Here is a 25,486-nt window from a genome sequence, read left to right as displayed (position 1 = left end):
CACTGTCCACTAATATCTTGTCAACTTTGAAGTGTCTGTACCACTCCTTTACCTGTGAGTTTCTCATGGCAGTGTCCCCAGAAGCCTGTGGAATCTTATGAATGGGTTCCACTTGGGTATCATGAAGCTTTTGGCCAAATTTGACAGAAGATCACTGTTCAGTTTGTTCTGTCATTTTACAATTTACTGGAATTCAATGAGTACTCACTAAACATCCTCAATCATAGGCTGACTGCCACCAACTGATGGTTTCTGTTGGTGAGAAAAAATCCACAACTGCACATGAATTTTCCCCATCAGATCACCACCAACCAACAAAGTCTTCTGTACGTTATTGGTTTACACATCTCATATTAATAAAAAGTAAATGTATTCAATTACGCTGTCTGATATCTAAACTGCTGATGTGATAGCACATACACTCAAACACATTGATCAAGACATTAGTTATATAAAGTGCAATCAAAGAGTTTCCATTTGAGGGCAGTGCTGCAGCATGTGCACGATGCGGTACACCTCCAATGGTGGTATATAAGCATTAATATGTAGGCAAGGGATTCATGTGACATATGTGTCTTTTTGATGTCCATGTAATAAATGTGGAAATGTTAACTATGATGACATTATTACCTAATGAATTCAAACAGGTCCAATATACTGTTATTTTTTTCTTGGCTGCTGTGGAAACAGTACCCGTGCATATGAAGAATGTGTGTGGAGCAGCACATCTGTCGAAAGTTACCTTGTGGAATAGTGTGCCAAGTTGCGTGCTGGTCGTGATTTTACACAAGACACCAGTCGCATGTCCCCATATATCAGATGTCATAGTACAGAAGTTATGTCAACTCAAGTGACACTCAAGCACCTGCTCTATAGTCCTGATCTATCCCCACGGTATTATCATTCTTATTGTCCCTTCAAATATGCCTAGAAAAGTCAACAATTCTTGTTGGTCAAGGATGTACAGCAGGCAGTTATGGACTTCCTAACACAGCAAGAAATGGTGTTTTGCAAAATGGGTATCGCCAACCTGGTGTATCAGTAGGATGATTGCCCCAGTGCTCATGGCAATTATGTCTGATTAGTGCACCAGTTCTGGCCCATATGACCTTTGAATGGAAACGTTTTCGTAGCTCCTTATAACTCCGTTATACAATATTTTCTGTCTTTCCACAAATGGTATTCAACTTCTTGACAATAGTAGCTGTGATAAGAATGACAAATTTAAATAATTTGCAACTAAATTCAGTGAATAGTTTCCAGAAATAAAAGAAAATAGAAGGACAAAAAAATGAAGCAGATTCATTAGATTTACTTATATGAGCATTTTATACTCCACCAACAGATGTCTTTGGCAACACAAATGTTACAGAGATTTCAAATTTTATTACACCACTGAAAAGCAGTAGCTCTTTGGATGTAGTGGTATTTCAATTAAGAACTATAATCTTGTGTTGACTTGATAGCTACCAGTCTGACTTCTACTTCCTCCCCTGCCCCCCCCCCCCTCCCCCTCCAGTCAGTGCAGTGCAGTCATAGTCATTCCAGTTTAGGTCACTCTGGATGGATGCTCCAAGATATTTCAAAGTTTTAATGTTTCCAGTAATCAATCATGGATAACGTAATTGAAAATTTATTGTTCTTTCTGCCTCTTTATACACTATACAATACAATTGTTTATTTTGGGAGTTGACAGCCAGTCCCTGCACCAAGCATTGATCCTCTTCAAGTCTCCTTGCATTTTGTGACAGTTTTGTGGCTTTAAAATTTTGCTGTGTCTGAGAGCACAATCTGCATACAGCCTCGCAGTTTTTCCTGTTATCCACCAGATAATTTTTATATGTTTTGCATGGTAACAGCTCTATAAATTCCTGGGGGACACCCAAAGTTACTTATACACCTAATGATGGGCTCCGAGGTCATTCTAGTGATTGGCAGAGGAGGTTAAGAAGACCAGCCTTGCACATGGATTTCAACAAAACTCACAATTTGCATCATTGTCCCCAGAACATCTCATATTAATAAAAAGTAAATGTATTCAATTACGCTGTCTGATATCTAAACTGCTGATGTGATAGCACATACACTCAAACACATTGATCAAGACATTAGTTATATAAAGTGCAATCAAAGAGTTTCCATTTGAGGGCAGTGCTGCAGCATGTGCACGATGCGGTACACCTCCAATGGTGGTATATAAGCATTAATATGTAGGCAAGGGATTCATGTGACATATGTGTCTTTTTGATGTCCATGTAATAAATGTGGAAATGTTAACTATGATGACATTATTACCTAATGAATTCAAACAGGTCCAATATACTGTTATTTTTTTCTTGGCTGCTGTGGAAACAGTACCCGTGCATATGAAGAATGTGTGTGGAGCAGCACATCTGTCGAAAGTTACCTTGTGGAATAGTGTGCCAAGTTGCGTGCTGGTCGTGATTTTACACAAGACACCAGTCGCATGTCCCCATATATCAGATGTCATAGTACAGAAGTTATGTCAACTCAAGTGACACTCAAGCACCTGCTCTATAGTCCTGATCTATCCCCACGGTATTATCATTCTTATTGTCCCTTCAAATATGCCTAGAAAAGTCAACAATTCTTGTTGGTCAAGGATGTACAGCAGGCAGTTATGGACTTCCTAACACAGCAAGAAATGGTGTTTTGCAAAATGGGTATCGCCAACCTGGTGTATCAGTAGGATGATTGCCCCAGTGCTCATGGCAATTATGTCTGATTAGTGCACCAGTTCTGGCCCATATGACCTTTGAATGGAAACGTTTTCGTAGCTCCTTATAACTCCGTTATACAATATTTTCTGTCTTTCCACAAATGGTATTCAACTTCTTGACAATAGTAGCTGTGATAAGAATGACAAATTTAAATAATTTGCAACTAAATTCAGTGAATAGTTTCCAGAAATAAAAGAAAATAGAAGGACAAAAAAATGAAGCAGATTCATTAGATTTACTTATATGAGCATTTTATACTCCACCAACAGATGTCTTTGGCAACACAAATGTTTCCAGTAATCAATCATGGATAACGTAATTGAAAATTTATTGTTCTTTCTGCCTCTTTATACACTATACAATACAATTGTTTATTTTGGGAGTTGACAGCCAGTCCCTGCACCAAGCATTGATCCTCTTCAAGTCTCCTTGCATTTTGTGACAGTTTTGTGGCTTTAAAATTTTGCTGTGTCTGAGAGCACAATCTGCATACAGCCTCGCAGTTTTTCCTGTTATCCACCAGATAATTTTTATATGTTTTGCATGGTAACAGCTCTATAAATTCCTGGGGGACACCCAAAGTTACTTATACACCTAATGATGGGCTCCGAGGTCATTCTAGTGATTGGCAGAGGAGGTTAAGAAGACCAGCCTTGCACATGGATTTCAACAAAACTCACAATTTGCATCATTGTCCCCAGAACATCTCATATTAATAAAAAGTAAATGTATTCAATTACGCTGTCTGATATCTAAACTGCTGATGTGATAGCACATACACTCAAACACATTGATCAAGACATTAGTTATATAAAGTGCAATCAAAGAGTTTCCATTTGAGGGCAGTGCTGCAGCATGTGCACGATGCGGTACACCTCCAATGGTGGTATATAAGCATTAATATGTAGGCAAGGGATTCATGTGACATATGTGTCTTTTTGATGTCCATGTAATAAATGTGGAAATGTTAACTATGATGACATTATTACCTAATGAATTCAAACAGGTCCAATATACTGTTATTTTTTTCTTGGCTGCTGTGGAAACAGTACCCGTGCATATGAAGAATGTGTGTGGAGCAGCACATCTGTCGAAAGTTACCTTGTGGAATAGTGTGCCAAGTTGCGTGCTGGTCGTGATTTTACACAAGACACCAGTCGCATGTCCCCATATATCAGATGTCATAGTACAGAAGTTATGTCAACTCAAGTGACACTCAAGCACCTGCTCTATAGTCCTGATCTATCCCCACGGTATTATCATTCTTATGGCCCTTTGGTTCTGACTTGAGTGGAAGGACTGAATCAGAGACTTCAAGATTCTGTGACCAGCTGGGCTGATACTTTCTGGACATGCGCCATAGGGTTGAGAAATGTAGGGTCCCCCTAAATGGGTCGGGTGTACACTACACATCACAGGCTGCTATTCAGGTAGGTGACTGTGTGTGGAGTGCACACAAGGTTTTTTTAGATTAGGTGACTCTCTGTTCAGTCCAGATAACAATAGCAGTAGGAAACCCAGAAGTATCAGTGTAAAATCAAAAGAAATGCCTCCCACAGATGAGAATATTAAAATCCTAACAGTAAACTGCCAAAGCCTTCACAACAAAGTGCCAGAGTTTGGAGCACTCATGAAAAGCAGTAAAGCTCACATAATACTGGGTACAGAAAGCTGGTAGAAACCAGAAATTTATAGCAGTGAGATTTTTGGGGAGAAATTAAGGGTATATTGAAAGGATAGGTAAATTGGAAATGGAGATGGTATATTCATCATAGTAGAAAAGACACACAAATCCACTGAGATAGAAATTAAAGCTTCATGTGAGACTGTTTGAGCAAGACTCAGCATCAGGGGTGGGCAGAAAATGATAATTTGATCCTTCTTTCGCCCACCAGACTCATCTCCTGATGGAACCAAAAACTTTAGAGACAACCTCAGTTCACTTGTACATAACTTCCCCAATCATACTGTAACCATCAGTGGAGACTTTAATCATCCAAATATTAATTGGGAAAATTACAGTTTTGTTAGTGGTGGGCATGATAAGACATCCTGTGAAACTTCACTAAATGCGTTCTCTGAAAACTACCTAGAACAGGTAGATAGAAATCCCACTCTTCATGGAAATATATTAGATCTTATGTCAACAAATAGGCCTGACCTCTTTGAGGCTGTCCACATCAAAACTGGTATCAGACACCATAATGTGGTTGTGTTTACCAAAGTACAAAGGACAACTAGAACAAGAAGAAAGGTACTAAATTAGATAAAAAATAAGTAGTGTCATATCTCAATGGGGAACTTGCAACTTTCAGCACATGGCAGGAGCATGTAGAAGAACTATGGCTCAGGTTGAAAAGAATAGTTGACCATGCACTAGATAGATATATAGCCACTAGAACAGTTCATAATCGAGAGGGGAGGGGGGGATCTACATGGTATACAGTCCCTGTAAATAAACTTCTAAAGAAACAGAGATTACTGCATAATACATGTAAAACAAAGCGTAAGGCTATAGATAGAGAGATGCTGAATGAAACACATTTGGCTGTCAAGAGAGCAATGCTTGATGCCTTCAATGACTACCATAGCAGAATATTGTCAAGTGATCTTTCTCAGAATCCAAAGAAATTCTGGTCGTATGTAAAGGCTGTTAGTGGCACCAAAATTAGTGTCCAATCCCTATTGAACAAGACAGGAACTGAAATTGAGGGTAGTGAAGCAAAAGGGGAAATGCTTAACTCCATTCTCAAATGTTCCTTTACAAAAGAAAACCCAGGAGAAGTGCCCCAGTTTAGTCCCCATACCACTGAAAAGTGAATGAGATAAGTATTAGTGTCAGTGGTGTTGAGAAAAATCTGAAATCATTAAATATGAACAAAGCTCCAGGGCTCAATGGAATCCCTGTCGATTCTACACCGAATTTGCGGACTGAGTTAGTCCCTCTTCTAACTATAATCAATCGTAGATTCCTTGAACAAAATTCCATGCCCAGTTAACGTAAAAAGCACAGGACACACCCATTTACAAGGAGATAGTGGAAGTGAGTCACAAAACTAACATCCAGCATCCCTGACAGATTTGTTGCAGAATCTTAGAACATATTCTGAGCTCAAACATAATGAGGTATCTTGAACAGAATCAGTGCTAGCCAGTGTGGATTCCAAAAACACTGATCATATGAAACTCAGCTCATTCTTTTCTCACATGACATACTGAAGGCATTGTATCAAGAGAATCAGGTAGATGCAGTCACATAGATACTGAAGGAACTGAACTGGAAAACTCTTGTAGATAGGCACAAACTACCCCAAGAAAGCCTAATAACAGACTTTCAAGAACCAGCTTTAAATGATGGCTCTAGGAATATAATGCAATCCCCTACATATCGCTCACTTAAGTATTGTGAGGGTAAAATTAGAATAATTACTGCATGCACAGAGGCATTCAAACAATCATTTTTCCCATACTCCATACGTGAATGGAACAGGAAGAAACCCTAATAGAAGTACAGTGACATGTATCCTCTGGCAGGCACCTCACAGTGGTTTGCAGAGTATAAAGGTGGACATAGATTATTCATCCTGTTAGGAGTAATGTGCTGAGTTGTATCTTCTTAGAAATTTTAGATGGACTCACATAATTGATTTAATACCACATGAGCTCATATTTTATTCATTAAGTTAAAAGTGGGTAAATGAATCAATGGGTTTCTGGAAGTCAGGAAACTCAAAAATCAACCATGGCACTGTTATAAGTGGCTCTCTCAATCTCATGGACAGACTGCTGATTTGCAAGATATTCATTCATGGAATCCGTCTTGATTCCAGTAGAGGGGATTTCTATTCTCCAAAACATCACAATACATGAGCATAAAAGGCATTCCTTAATTATACAATTTGGTCATGCTATCAGTACAGGTTGGATCCATATATATGGTAGAGAGATATTGCATGCAAGAAGAGAGAAATGTATAATTTAATGTGTGGTCAACACTGAGTCCATTTGAAATGGAAGAGTAGCACTGGGTGTAAGGAACATGTAACAAAATCAGCAATGTCCTTAGTTGACCTAACATCCCAGCAGTTACTCTGAGTGACTTAAAAAAATTGGAACACTGGGTTTGACAGCTACTTTTGAATATGAGTATAGTTTCTTATCCTCGTGCAACTTCATCCAATCTTAGTGATCTTACACACGTGTCCTGAATCCATTTAAGGCCAACTGCAAAATGGGAACTCTCTTCATAGTGACAAATGTCTGGTTTCTGTCAAGTGAGATGCATGTAATGGTTAGTGGAGTTCTGAGATTTTTTTCTGTTTAACTTCAGGACACCGTAATTCATCCATGAGAATGAAACTGTCATTTACTAAACCAGTGTTCTTATATCTCTTTATTTACAGTGTCTTCCTTAGTCTTTTTTCTGCAGATAATGTTATTGTATGGAAACAATCACTGTTGAACATCTCTCCTTGCAGAGGGACTGCGATTATTGAGGAAATTGTATTTTATTTTGATGAAATGTTTTTATTTACATGCACAAGTATTTGTACTGAACCTTTGCATGTCAGCTTTTATTAAGGGATCCATATCAGAGATTAGTTTCTTTGCTTCTGTATTGACATCCGTAAATTTGTCTCTGAGAACCACAAATAAATATTGCATCATGGCAACATTGTGCAAGCCAGTCTGTGATAACACAACACAGAAACATATAGCATGACAGCAAAAGAATTTTTGAGGTCATTGTAATAGTCTGTTTCTGACTGCATGTTTTGTGAATATGGCTCACAATGATTTTGACAGATTAGAGGCTGACCCACACTGAATGTGAGGTGGGACAGACCTGAATGTTATCTGTAATGACATTTCATGGCTGTATGGAGTATTTCAGGTGACAGGAAACAATATATAACAGTATGATCAAGGTTTAATATGTGCTACAATCTAGCACCAGGAATGATGTCTTGTCTTCAGTGCCTGATGGCATCTGGCAACCACCTTGGTTAGAGAACTCATGGTAGCCTGTGGTTCAGAGATCTAGCATCAAACTGGATATTGTTAGCTATAAGAGGTTGTTCTGTATGTTCAGTGACTGAGTAGATCAGGGGTAGTCAACCTTTTTTACCTACTACCCACTTTTGTGCCTTTGTTAGTAGTAAAATTTTCTAGCATCTCTACAGTTCTACAGTAAGAGTTGGTTGGTTGGTTGGTTGTTTGGGGAATGAGACCAGACAGCGTGGTCATCGGTCTCATCGGATTAGGGAAGGATGGGGAAGGAAGTCGGCCGTGCCCTTTCAGAGGAACCATCCCGGCATTTGCCTGGAGTGATTTAGGGAAATCACGGAAAACCTAAATCAGGATGGCCGCACGCGGGATGGAACCGTCGTCCTCCCGAATGCGAGTCCAGTGTCTAACCACTGCGCCACCTCGCTCGGTACAGTAAGAGTGATTTATAAAGTAGGGAAGTAACTTCACTTCATAAAATTTACAGAGCAGAGTTGCAACAAGTTAAAGTATATAATTACAATTACTTAGCAAATACTTTGTCAAAATTTTATGAAAACCTAATGAAAGTATTTTTAAAATCCATACTGCCTGCCGCCCACCGCAAAAGCTGGAGCGCCCACTAGTGGGCATTAGGGAGCAGATTGATTACCCCTGGACTAGATGCATTCCCCTTATACAAATACACCACACGGCTCTGTTTGTGTAGCAACCAGAGACAGTGAGTTGCTGTCCTCTTCACGAATGTGTGAGTTTAACTTTAAAAGTGATTATTTTTATTTGTTCAATTGACTCATGCCTAGGACACTTTACAGTCTTGCTAATATTTTGAAAACAGGCCCATATGATAAATCAAATTTTCTTGTCTGTAGTGATGTGTTAAAACATATACAAATCTTCCACTTATTTATTAGAATAATGAGATTTGCTAAGGATGTGAGGTGAGAAGTGTCAGTTCTGCAAAACAACTCTTTCTGAAAATGCTTATTGACAGAGCATTTGGAAATCCACCATGTGTCAGAGGGCCAAAAAATACAAACTCAGCAGACAAATTAATCACTTAATGTGTTAACATTGTATTAGCATTAAGAACTATATAGTCTATGTAACGAGGTTCTTCATTGTAATATATGTGCAGGGGGAAATCACTGGGGGAGAGGGGGCAAATAGTTTCTGCACTGTATCTGTAGTTCATGGAAACAAATGTAATACACAGAGAGGGGCTAAAACTATGGAAGTAAAATGAAAGCACAAGTCTCAAGAAATTCACAGTTTCTTACAAATGATGCCTCACAAGAAATATTTTAAAAGAATTCATTTTTTAGCCTGCCCCAGCAGGTGTAGCACTAAGTACATAAAGCTAGACAACTAGTATGGCACAGCGGTACATTTGTTTATGGGCCACTACATAGAGCTATGATGAAATTTAGAACAATGCCAGGTGATGGAGTATTATCACTTTCATATAACTTACAAGATTTAAGCAGTGCATGCCGAGCAAGCTGTCAAAAGGCACGAACGTTATCTGTTCCATATTTAATTGGCATTTGGAGTGACATCTTGGGGCAATGATGAGAGCTGTGAGCTACTGCAAGCCTGGCCTGTGAAATTGCAGGGCCAGTTTGGCGTGAGTCATGGCCACTTGCTGACAGCCCAACTCCAGCATCTGTCCAATACAAGCTTCACACCCCTTAAACATTAACTTTGGACCAGAAAATCTGTTCTTATCGGTATAAAACCTGATGTACCTTGCATCTCAGATTGTTTGGTAAGTCAGTAGTAGCTCGAGTTTGAATCCCTGTAACAGCAATTCATGTTGGTCTGGCAATGCAAGAGGGCTGCTTTTTGCCCATCTCGTGTGCCCACAAATCTTTGTCATGAAGAACAGAAAAAGACATGGCTGGGGAACTTCATCCTAGTTCCGCCTGTTTGCACCAAAAATTTAGAAATTATATACACAAACTTTCCTCATGAATCTACATATCCATTACTGAAACTGTTATCAAAATTCCTGCAACTGTTCCCAAGGTTAGTCTTCATATATGAGGGGGTGTGCCACCTGTGTTGTTGACCTGGCTTGTTCTGTCATCTGCAGTGATTATTTTGGTAGCATTATTTTGTCCTTGTTTTGTTTTTATGGTGGCAAGTTTAACTGAACAATGTGCATCTGTGAAATTTTATATTCTACTCGGTAAAAATGCTGCTCAAACTGCTTTAATTTTGATAACAGCTTACCAAGGTGATGCTATGGGAAAAACTCAAAGTGTGTGAGTGGTTTGCTCGACTTAAAAATGGCAACATGTCGATTGATGACTAACCTCCTTCTGGATGTCCATCAACTGCCCAAACTGATGAAAATATTGAAAAAATTCAAGAGCTTGGTGGCTAGCAGACAATATATGTAGATGATCGACACCATCAGAGATTGTGCAATAGTGTTTGTCAAAAATATATAGCTTTTAAAAAATAATTCTGTCTTTTTTTGGATACCCCTTATATAGGCAGAAAAAGGCAGCTGGGGGATTCAATTTATAAGACATCTACATCTACATGACTACTCTGCAATTCACATTTAAGTGCTTGGCAGAGGGTTCATCTAACCACAATCATACTATCTCTCTACCATTCCACTCCCGAACAGCGCGCGGGAAAAACGAACACCTAAACCTTTCTGTTCGAGCTCCGATTTCTCTTATTTTATTTTGATGATCATTCCTACCTATGTAGGTTGGGCTCAGCAAAATATTTTCGCATTCGGAAGAGAAAGTTGGCGACTTAAATTTCGTAAATAGATCTCGCCGCGACGAAAAACATCTTTGCTTTAATGACTCCCATCCCAACTCGCGTATCATATCTGACACACTCTCTCCCCTATTACGTGACAATACAAAACGAGCTGCCCTTTTTTGCACCCTTTCGATGTCCTTTGTCAGTCCCACCTGGTAAGGATCCCACACCGCGCAGCAATATTCTAACAGAGGACGAACGAGTGTAGTGTAAGCTGTCTCTTTAGTGGACTTGTTGTATCTTCTAAGTGTCCCGCCAATGAAACGCAACCTTTGGCTCGCCTTCCCCACAATATTATCTATGTGGTCTTTCCAACTGAAGTTGTTCGTAATTTTAACACCCAGGTACTTAGTTGAATTGACAGCCTTGAGAATTGTACTATTTATCGAGTAATAGAATTCCAACGGATTTCTTTTGGAACGTCTAGAAAGAGAATGTGTGTACATCGTGTTAAAAAAAAAGCGTCCAATATTTTGAGAGGTGGTGGTACCCGCCAAAACAAGAAAAAAAGTCCAGCAAACATGGGCTCTAAAATGCATACCTTCAGAGCTGTGAGCACTTTTTGATCTTTGCTGCTGTGAAACATGTCTCTTGTATTGAATAAGTGCTTGTGGCTCATAAGGTATGCATTTTAGAGTCCATGTTTACAGGACTTTTTTTCTTGTTTTGGTCCAATACTGACTCCTCCCTAAGCATATAAAGCAAAGAATTTACAGCAGAAGACATCTGTCACAGTATCGTAAAATGAAGTCTTAAGATAGTTGTTTTGGGTCCCATGTTTACTTGGCTTTTTTCCTTGTTTTGGTGGGTGCTACAATCTCTCAAAATACTCAACTTTTTTTAAAAATCCTGTATATGTATAGGTTCTGGTAATAAGTTCATGCGGCTCAATGTCCAGGTGCAACATTTGAATTGGATGTCACTTTGGTCACTTGCTGCAAGCTAATTTTATCCCCTTGGGCATTATCAAGCTTACACATTTTATATGCCACCCACCAGTGTGTGCAAAAAACAAATTTTCAATTCCTCTTAAGAGTTCCACACAACCGTAGCAGCAGTCTTGTTTATGTAAATGTAGACAACTCTGTCTTTATTATTTGGTAAGTTGTTTTCTATGTTTCTGACTGTTGTTATGATTTAACTGGTTTCATCTCTTCTTACAATACATTGGTAATGATTTAAGAGGGAGAAGTCACTGAAGTTAACTCTGCACTCCCAAACAAAATGACTTGGTACAGTAATCAAAGAATAGAGAACTTTCTAATAAATACTTGTTGAATTACTTATCACACATCATAGTAACGGCTAATGTTTTGAACTAATAGCTAATTGCGTCATGTTGCTTTTTCTTGATTGTGTCATTAATCAGCTAATTAAATAATTAGATGGTGATAAGGAATTAATTAAAAAGTTTGTTAGTTTTTATCTTCAGCTCTTTAATATCGTGGTTTAATTACCTCAGAGAAGCTGGTTGGCCAATATTAGATGCTCCCACAATGCTTTCTTTTTCTTTAATATTTTTGAAGAACAAATAACAAGATTCCTTCTGTACATTCTGACCCCACATTGAACTGTTGTGCAATGACAGTCAGTACCTTGCATCAGTGAATGATTATAGTGACAATGACGACGACAATGATGATGATGATGGAGTGATTTTCCACTGTCAGTGATTTCATCAGAGACTGAACACAAGCTTGGGATGGGGAAAGAATAGGTGAGAAATTACTTTTGTACTTTCCTGGTAGTTGCCTTAACGTATTAAGGAAAGACATGGAAAACATTAATTAGGTCTTTTTTAGAGTTTTGCTAGAGAGAGAGAGAGAGAGAGAGAGAGAGAGAGAGAGAGAGAGAGATTCCCATCCTAAGTCATCAAGCTGATATAATGCAGTAAATGTTATACTTTAGTCTGCTGCTGTATAAATATTTATTAAAAGTTTGAAATATTTTGACACTGACAGCGAGAATTACCATAACATATGAAGAATGAAGTGAAATTGAATAGGAAGTACATAGGAATACCGTCACAAAATGGAGTGTGAGCACCTAATTGCAGCCATCACATCACAAAAATTTTAACATTTAACGTAGTGAGATAAAGAGGGTTTGAGGTAATGGATAAAATGATACCTCTAAATTACTCATAAAGTGACTGGTGTTTGATTACAACCATACTGTGAATGTGTTGTTAGGCTGCTTTCAATAAACATTGAGTCCACAGCAAAAATGATGAGTTATACTAATTGACAGAAAAAAAATGTTCAGTGACAAGTCTATGAGAAGGAGAGAGATCTGAGGGGAAAGGTTGAAAATTCACAGCTGGGAAAAGCTAGAACAAAATCAAGTAAAAAAAAATAGGTGGTTTTGATGTTAGAAGATAGATTTTACATAGTAAATTGAAATCAACAGCCAAAAATGAGCAGTTCTTTCAAAAATTTAAAACCTTGCTATAAAGTTTGTAAGAAAATTACTTGTAATTATGTCCCATTATGTCATAATTGACGAAGTTCTCAGAAATATAAATTGGATCCAGCACTAATGGAGTGATGAACTGTCAGTGTATCTAATGTAAAGACTAGTGGTATAAGAATAATTTTACCAACAGATATGCCTACCACTGGGGTCTGATCTAGATAAAGGAGTCATCAGTAAAACAAAACAATTTCTGTACACAGTGGCTTATTCTTTCCTATGCAATTTCTTTATTACTTCTCAGATATGTATATACACATATACAAAACATTACACTTTTTATGACACATACACAGCATTCCTCCCTGAATTTACAAATATTGACAGTGATACACATCAGAGGAATATTAAATACTTCATTCTCAAACATTATAATCAAATTGCAAGAACTCAGAAATATTGCAGGAACCATCATGCAAATAGTTAAGTAATGTGAACATTGATACAAATTAAATCATGTTATAACATTTATACAGATTTTGTTGTAGATTTCAACCATGATGTGCAAGTCTCATACAATACATGCCAATGTAAAAAAGTAAAACAAACATAAAAGAGTGAACAGATCAATTATTAACATTTTAATTTGGGAGTAGTAACAACTCAGCACCTGAAGGTGTACAAAATATTTTACATTACAAATACTTTTTCCAGCTTTATATAGGGGAAGACCTCTTTTGTCTTAGGACACACTATCTGACCATTGTTCTCCATTGCCATCTGTTCCAAAGCCTGCAACAAATCTCAGATATCAACAGCGGAATAATAACATCATTAATAATTGTAGTAGTAATAATGCTAATGGTAATAATAATAATAATAATAATAATAAGTTATAAACTGAGAATTTTTGGAGAACTCACCTGTTCACCATAAACATAGCCATTTGGCAACATCATTGGCTGATTGTGCTCATTCAATGGAAGGCCTGAAATAGCACAAACTAAGCGAGACTGAGAGCAGTGTGCAAAAGGTAATGGCATAGCTAGCTCATTCAGTGACTCTTGGCACACAGGGCAACTTGGGTTCCGACTTTCTCGATTCTGACTGTAACACTGAGTGATAGTCCGTTAAGGCTCATACAGCTACGTTCTTTCTTTTTTTCAATATTTATAAGTAGTCAGAACAACATACACACTAAAGTCTTAATAAGCACCAGGTTAAAGTTTGAATGCATCATCATGTTTTGCAGACCAATGTTTTAACCAGTGTTGTTAAGTGACCTCCATCGAGTGGAAAGTGCCACATTCACATCTTGTGTAGAGCAATTTCATCCTGCTCCTTGTGCCTGTCTGTCAACATCATCATTGAACTCTGTTTTTCATTGAATGGTCGGATAGAACAGAAAACCTTTACTGATAGTAGTTTGTGTTTTATTTCCTACTGGCTTTTATCAGCAAATGCAGGGGTAGTGTTCAGTGACATTCTTGACAAACTGACTGAACAGGGTGGGCTTACTCTGTATGAGATTTCAATAAGGCACTGGCCCAGCACTAAATAAACCATCTTGATGAAGTCACCTTGCAACAGTGGCTGAAATACTGGTCAGAAAAACATGATTATCTGGTCACATGGCTACAAAAGTTTTACTGAATGTAAAAACAGCCATGGACCCCGATGTACACACAATAAGGATCAAGTCACAAACTACCTACTACTACAAACTACTGCAATGAAAAAAGGATATGGTGTCTTTAGGGCTGACAGTCCAGCTTGCAAGGCAACTGTGAAAACAGACTGGGAAGCTAACTGGAACAGCCTATAATTTTCTTGCCGGAACTGTTCCACCAACCGTTCCCATCGGCTTTCATCCAGCAGTTCCTTATATGGTGAAAGAGCTGCAAGAGAAAGAAATCAGAATATTTATATTAGTTACACAGAATTAACTTCCATCTACTTACACCTACAGTTACATCTTGCTGTAAGGTGTACCAAATTTAGGAGATACAAGAAAATGTTAGTATTATTAGTAAAAATGGTCTAGATAGAGCTGTAAAACTGGCATTTTACATTTCTACTTTCCTCATGATAATCAACTGTAATAATACTATTATCTTAGCCCCTAAAACAACAGAAGTGATTTCTAACCAGAGCAACATGGATACAATCACAAGTGTACACATAAATGTTGCAGTCAACAATAAAGGCAAATACTGGCTACATTTCTTTATGAAGTACAAATAACTGGGAAAAAAGTTATGGTCATATGTATTAAAAGTGCTCTCTTGTGCTAAACAGTAGAAGGAAAAGACAGATTGCAACTAACCCATAAATGTGACATGCTGAGTTGCATACAGGCACAACAAAAAGACACATTCGTTCATACAAGCAAGCATACTGCACACACACATGTCCAGCATCTCTGGTAGGGAGGCTGTGTGGCAAGGAGATGTCAGTCTGCAACTCTGTGTGTCATCTTTACAGTGAGCAGCAATCTACCTTTTCCTTATATTGTTCATTTTCCAACTTGGAGTTTCCATTGTTTGACTTTCTTATGTTTAATTTCTTGTTACATTTTCAGTCTGTTATTAGCGTGTTTACTCTATGTGGCATGAAATATCTCTCCTCTTAAATACACACAAACTGTCCACACATTTTAATTCTTAATTTAACAGTGTACATATATGATATACTCAATTGTAATCAGATTTCAGTTCACATATACAGTCTTTCTAAAATTTCAGAATTTTGATTGACTGCTGACTGTGTGTATTATCAAGCAGAATTAAGAGTCACTGCTGACTGTTTACACTATTAAGCTGTAGAACTACTTCAATAAGAAAACTCTAAACTACCAACCATCATGGAAATAGCATATATTATTTAATAAAATATTCACATATGAAGACAGAATTATTGCAGAATTCTGGAGCTGAGTGATGAAACTTTTTATGCAAAGAATGAAAAGAAAATAGCAGAATTATGGAAAATCAAACAAATCTCTTTTGAGTGGGGATGTGAACTCGTACACTTCACAAGAAAGGTGGCGGGAGAGAAGGAGCAACATTCTTATGTAATTCTTTAGGTCTATATCTCTTGCTAGTCACCTACAAAGTTATATCAAAGCCCCCAAACAAACTCAAAAGATAAGGGAGATCCCCAGGTAGAGTACCAGGTACATTTTTACAACAGATGCTCCTGCATAGAACAGTTCTGGAATCTAAAGACAATTCTTCAAGTGGGAAATAGCAGAAATACAGTGGTCCTCTTTATGAACTTCAAGATGGGGTATGACTCCACAGACTGACAGGTTTTCTTCAACAAACTTGAAAAATTTTGGATCAAGAGAGAAATTTCCATGTCATCTGAGATCAAAACTGAAGTGCAGCAGCATGACAGGTTCTTATTCCTGATCTTTATCATTGTTCTTGAGAAAATTATCAGGACACACGAGAAAGCAATGTGAGGAGCCTGGCATTTGAAAATGATGTCACAATCCTCATGAGCTACTGAGAATATGTTTAGGACAATAGAGAAAAAGCTACATAAAAAACTAATTTACAAATTTCATGTGAAAAATACAGTACATTGCAAGTTGATACAGGACAATCTGTTCACAGCAATAACCAATTAGAAATTTGCATAAGGCCCTTATTTCAAATTACTCAACCATCAGGAATTAACTCAAGGGGCTAATCAAGAAAGAATGTGGAACTCCAAAAGCATAGATGCTCACATGGAATTTACAACAAAATTCATCAGCATAAAATATAAGACAATAAAACATAACCATATATTATCAGATCAGAAGTATCTGGACACCTATTAGTAGCCAATATTACTATCCAAAAACCATTGCCTCACAGATGCTGCTTTATAATAGGGTGCACTGTCTTGTTAATGAGTATGGTCTCTGAACTGTTCCTCTACTGTACAATGCTGTAAAATGTGTTCAAATCCTTCCTCATTTAGTGTTTTCTTAAGCACAATAAGGGGACAACACCTTAACCAAATAAACACCCTCATACCGCACACCACCTCTTCTGTATTTTACTGTTGGCACTACAAATTATGGCAGGTAACGTTCTTTGAGCATTTTCCAAACCCTAACCCACCCCTCAGATTGCCAAGGGTATAGTAGTTGTTCACCACTACAGAACACCAATCTTCAGTCTTTCACTGTCCAGCAGTGTTCCCTTTTAAACAGCTCAAGAAATGGTTAGCTTCGACAACAGAAAAATGTGACTTGTAAGGAGCTGATCAACCACTATCTCAATTCCTTTTAAACTCCCTATACACAGTCATTGTGCTAGTAGGACATCTGGTAGCACTACTGAACTCATGAGCAATTCCTTCTGCTGATTTCATGCAATTTTTTACAACCACCCTCCGCAATTCTCATCTGTCCCTTTCCATGAGTATAAGTGTACCTGGTCTTAGTTTAGCTGTGGTTGTTCCTTTGCTGTTCCACTTAATCCCATCACTGAGAGTCAACTTGGGCAGCTTTGGATTGGTCACCATGTTCTGATGGATTTATTACTTAGGTGACATCCAGTGACAAGTCCACATTACATTAAATTAATCCTTGTTCCACAGATCATGGAAACGGCATTTCGTAATGATGTGTAACATGTCACTTTAACATAAGTTTTCTTTGTACAAAATAATATTATTTTTTTTTTTTTTTTTTTTTTTTTTACAGTTACTAATTCATATCTAAGAATTCATCTATTGAGTAGAAAAAGTTGTCATTCAGAAATTCTTTTAACTTGCTTTTAAATGTTGGTTGGCTATCTGTCAAACTTTTAATACTATTTGGCAAATGACCAAAGACTTTTGGGGCAGCATAATTCACCACTTTCTGTGACAAAGTGAGATTTAATCCAGAATAGTGAAGACCATCCTTTCTTCTAGAGTTGCAGCTATGCACTTCGCTGTTATTTTTGAACTGGAACAGGTTACTAATGATGAATTTCATAAGTGAATATATGTATTGTGAAGGTACTGTGAATATCCCGAGTTCCTTAAACAAATGTCTGCAAGGTGATCTTGGGAGGGCTCCAGTTATTATTCTGATTACATGTTTTGTGCAATGAATTCTCTCTCTCTCTCTCTCTCTCTCTCTCTCTCTCTCTCTCTCAATGACAAATTGCCCCAAAATATGATGCCATATGAAAGCAGAGAATGAAAACAGGCATAGTAGGCTAAGTTACTTATATGTTTATCACCAAAATTTACAATAACCCTAACAGCAAAAGTAGCTGAACCTAACCGTTTCAGCAGATCATCGATGTCTTTCTTCCAGTTCAATTTCTCATCAATGCACACACCCAGAAATTTTGAGTATTCTGCCTGAGCAACAGACTTCTGTTCATAGTCTACATTTATCAATGGTGTTATGCCATTTACTGTACAGAATTGAATAAACTGTGTTTTCTCAAAATTTAGTGAAGAGTCCATTTACAGAGAACCACTTAATAGTTTTCTGAAAGACATCATTTACAATTTCCTCAGCTGATTCTTGCTTGTTGGGTGTGATTACTATACTTGTATCATTAGCAAAAATAACTAGCTTTGCATCTTCATGAATATAGAGTGGCAAGTCATTAATATATATTAAGAAAATTGTGGGACCCAAGACTAAACCCTGATGGACACCATTCTTGATACCTCCTCAGTTAGAGGACTCTGCTGATTGTTGCAGCTTATCTGTACAGTTAATTTCAACCTCCTGCATTCAAAGTCACAGCTCTCCTGACAGCCCATTTCTGCTCTTACTGCTTCTCTACTGAGAACACAGTACTCTCTTCCTCCTTTTATACTGGCAAGTCCACCTCTCAGGACATCTAGTGGTCAATACCACATTACATAGAGTTGTCTGAATACTTTTGATCAGACAGTGTACTTCTGGAAACAGTATATGCAGTAGAAATAACAGCAGTAGAAACAACACAAATTGGTGGAATAAAAGTATAAATAATGGAAAAATGGTGACGCAAAAATATCTAAATAATTTTACACCAATAAAAAGAAGGAATTTGTATGAAGAGAGCAACATCTGAAATGTATACATATACATACAGATTCACAGATATGTTCAGGTAAAGAACAAGAAAAGTTCTTGAAGTAAGCTATTCAGATGGGAAAAATGAAGTGGATAAAGGACACGACATTACACGAAATGGAAGACTGAGAAAATTTCACAAATACCATCAAAAAATATCAATAGAAACCACAAGACAAAAGCAAAAGTGGGCAGAACAACACAGAAACAACAAAGTACACACATGAGGAAACTCTGGAACATGAAAAGATAATGAAATTTAAATTCAAATGCTCTTTCAGATGGAATAATCATAAATAGTATCATATAATAATGAATAGCAAAAGGCGTTAAAATTTGAGATAACTTACTTGTATTTGTTGGAAATGCCAAAAGGGCCATACAATGCTGCACATCTTGGAGTTGCTCCTCTTCAAAACTCGAGAAATGTTTACGGGCATGCCTAAGAAATTAATGAATTTTTCTTAACAACCGAACTGATGCACATTTTCTACTTTGCAAAGACATATAAGATGATGTTTTGCTTAAGACATGGAATCTATTCAAAATTACTTTCACACTTACTTCCAAAATCTATAATGTGCACACATGTTGAAGAAATATTGGATAAGCAATTGGTAAGTTGAGGAACAACAATTATTACATACAATATCTGAAGGTGTCGTGTTGTGGCATTATCTTGTAATAATACAAGTGTTTTTTGAAAATTTAACAGCTAAGAAAATCACAGCAAAGTACTTAACACACAGCAAATGACTAATAATATGAAAACTAATGGTACAAATACAAAACAGAACACAATGACAAAGTACAAATGGAATAACGTGATGCAATATGCTGTAGTGTGTCCACCTCAAAAACAAAGGTATGGGAATTATTTCAAAGATGGTGTATGCAAGGTGACTTCATTTTCCATCCTCACAACACTGCTGCTATCTGGCTACATCCCATACAAACTCAGTAAGGTGCATAGGTAGCACATGAATGGAGATTAAAGAGTTAATTCCCCTTGGGGAATGAGTTCACTATTGGGAAGGAGGGTGGAGGGGGGGGGGGGGGGGAGGAGGAGGAGGAAAACTGACAATTAACTTTTCAAAGGAATCACTCCCGTATTTGCTTGAAGTAATTTAAGAAACCCTAAATCCTAACTTCCACGGCTACAGCTACAGTCTGCACGTTTTCATACGTCTTGTGGTACTGTAATACCACATTAATATGGGTGCAGTCCACACTGAAAGTTAATCACAAAGTGACAAACTGTTAAAACCTGGTTATACATTTGACATGTAGATCTAAACCAAGCTGTTCCAAGTCAGCCTCATGGGGCATGGGCACCCACAGGCTTAGATGGGCTTGCCCAGTGACCAGGCATTAGGGGTTAGGCCACCCGCAAAGGTCCATTTCACCACACATGCCTGTTGCTTAGTTACACCTTGTACTTTGTAGTGGACATAGTGATCACAATGAGTTCTATAAGGAGCCTGTTGCCATTATCACAAAGTTGGGAAGAGAGGTTTTTGTTTGTTGAGAAATATGGGTTGCCTCAGTATCATCTGTGTCCTGAAATTCTGAATACGATGAAGGAGTATAATATACAGCATCACTACATGTCTCTTCATGTGAAGCAGTACAATGAGCTGGATAGTAATGCAAGAAAATGCTTTGTTACACTGAAGGAAGTAGTTCAGAATAGGTCAATATGATGCAAAATAAATAAATATAACAAATGAATACATACTTCTACGAGCTCTGCATACATATTGATTTCATTTTTTTACAGATGTGTTATACAGCTATTGTAGGTTTCTGACGACGACGAAGTTTCAACTGGTGCGGCACTTCGAGTAAACTACTAAGTTGCACACATCCTTGCAACAACTTAAACGGAAGACCATTCTAAATAGGTCTTTGGTGAGATCATGTCTGCTTGGCATCATCGAGTGCTTAGTGCCAGAAAAGCTTATAAAATTTGAAGGAGTTTGCCTCTCCAAGCAAATGGTATCTCATCGGATCCATGATTGGGCATGGATTTGGAAAATCAACTGAAGCAAAAGTGCCAGACTTTAATAGCTTTTTTGCTAGCCCTTGAAAAAACCACAGATGTCACAGATGTTATTCAGCTCACAATATCTGGAACTACAGGATTTTGAGGAGCTGCTAGATGTGATACTGATGGAGTACACAACCACAGGTCACAGCATATTTGATGTTGTTTGTGAGTTTGTAGGAAACATGCTTGCCATGGGACAGGCTCTCTTCTAAGGCAATAGACAGTGCACCACAAATGGTTGAGAGCCAGCAATGTTTTGTGACTCGTCTGAAGGAAAATATCAAGACAGAATTTGGAAAGAAATATCAAGTATACACTGTTTCATCCACAAGGAAGCTATTTGTCCCGAAAGTGTGAAATGTGCCAATGTCATTAAGGTCGTGGTGAAGTGCACAAATTTTGGAAGGCACCACAGTGTCAGTCAAAGGCTTTTTGCATGACCTGGCAGCAGCCTAAGGCGATATTCCTTATCACTGCACAGCACGATGGCTTAGCAGACGCAGTGTTATCAATGCATTTTTCACAATTCAGGAAGGAATTGTATTGTTCATGGAAATGAAAGGAGAGGGGCAGCCGTCAGTCTATGACAAGACATGGGAGGCAGGCTTGGCCTTCCTAACTGACATTACAAGACATCTAAACAGCTTAAATAAGTCACTTCACTTCAAGGAAAGGATCTATTAATTATTGATATGTGTGATAAAATTAACGCATTCATGGGCAAACTTCATCTATTTGAAAGGCGACTTGATAGTGGAATCTTAACTTTTTTCAAGTGTTTTTCATCCCTTCAATTGCCTGAAGAGAGAAGTTTTGATGATTATCAACAAGTTATTGTACAACTTCATCAAAGCTGATTTGTTAAACAGCACACTGCTCAAAGACAGATGTTACAACACCACAAATTTGGTAAGAAGGTATTGTGATCTTCATGCAGAGGCTTTTTGCAAATTACACAGGAATGCAGCTGACGTTATATCTATATTTGGCTCCACATTTGGTTGCAAACAACTCTTTTCTATGCTGAAGAGAGTAAAAGCTGAAGAGAGTAAAAGCTGCAGAAAGGTCCCAGATGCACAACTCAAAACTTAAGAGTATTCTGCATCTTGTGCCAGCTTGAGGATTAACACCCAATATTTCATTAACTGTGAATAAATGGAAATGTATTTCTCAAACTAAATAAAATGTTCATATGTTTGGCTTATATTAAAGTTTTTGTTAATTATAGCCAGTCACCCTGCACTGCATTGTACATGGTCTCCTACCTAGGCAATGTTTTGTGCACAGTGCTCCATGTAAGCTGCTTGCCCAGCACTGTCCACCTGACATTGTGCAGACGGGTGCAAGCTGTTAACTCACTCCTGCCCAGTGCCCGTGGGCAACTGGGTGATCACAGCTGAGCTCTTGTGCTGGAACAGCCCGATCCAAACCATACATTTGACATGTAGATCCAAACCCACATCAACAAACCACTGTGAAGTGCCCGGCAGAGGGTACTTTCTGTTGTACCAACTAGGACTTTTTCCACGTTCCGTTCATCTACGGAGCATGGGAGGAATGATTGCTTAAATGCTACTATGAGTGCTGTGATTAGTACAATCTTGTCATCATGATTCCTGTGGAAGCTGTAAGTATGGGGCTGTAGCATATTTCTAGATTCATCAGTTTACAGAGGTTCTTAAAATTTTATAAGTAAGATTTCAAGGGACAGTTTGTGTCTACCTTCAAATGTTTCCCTGAGCAGGTTTTTCAGTATCTGTGTGGCACTCTCCCATTTGTCGACAAATTTGATCACTGGTACAAGTCCCACATACTTGGGCAAAATTCTAATATGGGTCCCTAGCAACTTTTACATGCAATCTCCTTTGTAGAGTGATTGTATTTCCTAGTATTCTACCAATGAAACAAGTCTGCCACCTGCTTTATCCACAACAGAGCCTATGTGATTATTTCATTTTATGCCTGTACAACTGGTTAAACCCAGGAATTCGTTCAACTTCACTGATTCGTGCAACACTGATATCGTAGTCACAGGAAATACATTTTTTCATTTTGCAAAATGCAGTTTTACATTTCTGAAAATTTCAAGCACTTTGTTTATCTTTGTACCACACTGAAATCTTATCAAGATCTAACTATTTGTGCAGTTTTTTTTCTTTTTTTTTTCTTCAGACCGTACGCCTACTTCACTATAGATAAATGCATCATATGCATGAAGTTCAAGGTTACTATTAATACTGCCGTGAGTTACGGCTAACCTCTTCATCTCTGAAATGAATGAATGTGCTTTCAGTTCCTAGTGTTGTGTTCCAATGTTGAGCCTCCCTTCTGATTTTAACTTGACTGTGGTTTTGATGTGGCATTGGTTGGCGTAGATGCCAGGTACTTCACGACATCTACATCACTGTGGCTCCAATTAGGCATTGTAAAAGCTGTTGCCTGCATAAAGAGGAATCAGAATACAAGCAGCACATCAGGTCCATGTATTCAGGAGCCCAATGCATTTCAAGCTGGTAGTAAGTCATCTGCACATCAGGCATCCATCAGTGTTTTCCAGAGATGCTGGTCAGTATATACATCTACATATACATCCATACTCGGCAAGCCACCTGACGGTGTGTGGCAGAGGGTACCTTGAGTAGCTCTATCAGTTCTCCCTATTCCAGTCTTGTATTGTTCGAGGAAAGAAAGATTCTCGGTATGCCTCTGTGTGGGCTCTAATCTCTCTGATTTTATCCTCATGGTCTCTCCTCAAGATATACGTAGGAGGGAGCAATATACTGCTTGACTCCTTGGTGAAGTTATGTTATTGAAACTTTGACAAAAGCCTGTACCTAGCTACTGAGAGTCTTCCACTGGAATTTATCTATCATCTCCGTAACACTTCGTGATTACTAAATGATCCTGTAACGAAGCGCGCTGCTCTCCGTTGGATCTTCTCTATCTCTTCTATCAACCCTATCTGGTAAAGATCCGACACCAGTGAGCAGTACTCAAGCAGTGGGCGAACAAATGTACTGTAACCTACTTACTTTGTTTTCAGACTGCATTTCCTTAGGAATCTTCCAATGAATCTCAGTCTGGCATCTGCTTTACTGACGATTAATTTTATATGGTCATTCTATTTTAAATCACTCCTAATGCCTATGGAATTAACTTCTTCCAGTTGTTTACCTGCTATATTGTAGCTAAATGATAAAGGATCTTCCTTTCCATGTATTTGCAGAACATTACACTTGTCAACATTGAGATTCAATCGCCATTCCCTGCACCATGCCTCAATTCGTTGCAGATCCTCCTGCATTTCAGTGCAATTTTCCATTGTTACAACCTCTCGATATACTACAGCATCATCCGCAAAAAGCCTCAGTGAACTTTCGATGTTATCCACAAGGTCATTTATATATATTGTGAACAGCAACGGTCCTAAGACACTCCCCTGCAGCACACCTGAAATCACTTCTTCTTCGGAAGACTTCTCTCCATTGAGAATGACATGCCGCGTTCTGTTATCTAGGAACTCTTCAATCCAATCACACAGCTGGTCTGATAGTCCATATGCTCTTACTTTGCTCATCAAACGACTGTGGGGAACTGTATCAAACACCTTGCGGAAGTCAAGAAACACGGCATCTACCTGGGAACCCGTGTCTATGGCCCTTCGAGTCTCGTGGACGAATAGCGTGAGGTGGGTTTCACATGACCGTCTTTTTCGAAACCCATGCCGATTCCTACAGAGTCGATTTCTAATCTCCAGGAAAGTCATTATACTCCAACATAATATGTGTTCCAAAATTCTACAACTGATCGACGTTAGAGATATAGGTCTATAGTTCTGCACATCTGTTCGACGTCCCTTCTTGAAAACGGGGATGACCTGTGCCCTTTTCCAATCCTTTGGAACGCTACGCTCTTCTTGAGACCTACGGTACACCGCTGCAAGAAGGGGGGCAAGTTCCTTCGCGTACTCTGTGTAAAATCGAACTGGTATCCCATCAGGTCAAGCGACCTTTCCTCTTTTGAGCGATTTTAATTGTTGTTCTATCCCTCTGTCATCTATTTTGATATCTACCATTTTGTCATCTCTGTAACAATCTAGAGAAGGAACTACAGTGCAGTCTTCCTCTGTGAAACAGCTTTGGAAAAAGACATTTAGTATTTTGGCCTTTAGTCTGTCATCCTCTGTTTCAGTACCATTTTGATCACAGAGTGTCTGGACAATTTTTTTGATCCACCTACTGCTTTGACATAAGACCAAAATTTCTTAGGATTTTCTGCCAAGTCAGTACATAGTACTTTACTTTCGAATTCATTGAATGCCTCTTGCATAGCGCCCCCCCCCCCCCCCCCCCTCACTACATTTCGCTTCGTGTAATTTTTGTTTGTCTGCAAGGCTTTGGCTATGTTTATGTTTGCTGTGAAGTT

General features: G+C 38.3%; 1 protein-coding gene across 1 annotated transcript in view; it reads right to left on the bottom strand.

Moving 5' to 3' along the window:
- Positions 1–13,214: 13,214 nt before the first annotated feature.
- Positions 13,215–25,486, bottom strand: part of LOC126252808 (E3 ubiquitin-protein transferase MAEA) — a 63,797-nt gene continuing 51,525 nt past the window's right edge. Inside the window, exons 5-8 of the mRNA XM_049953748.1 lie at positions 19,362–19,453; positions 14,696–14,845; positions 13,871–14,067; positions 13,215–13,739 (exon numbers count right to left, since the gene is read on the bottom strand). Of these exons, the coding sequence (XP_049809705.1) occupies positions 13,638–13,739; positions 13,871–14,067; positions 14,696–14,845; positions 19,362–19,453 (541 nt within the window). The 3' untranslated portion in view covers positions 13,215–13,637. The remainder of the gene's footprint in view (positions 13,740–13,870; positions 14,068–14,695; positions 14,846–19,361; positions 19,454–25,486) is intronic.

The sequence above is a fragment of the Schistocerca nitens genome, chromosome 4 (genome assembly GCF_023898315.1).
Source record: "Schistocerca nitens isolate TAMUIC-IGC-003100 chromosome 4, iqSchNite1.1, whole genome shotgun sequence".
Classification (NCBI taxonomy): Eukaryota; Metazoa; Arthropoda; class Insecta; order Orthoptera; family Acrididae; genus Schistocerca; species Schistocerca nitens.
Note: the sequence above shows the minus strand (reverse complement) of the source record. Positions and strands in the feature narration are given on the sequence as shown.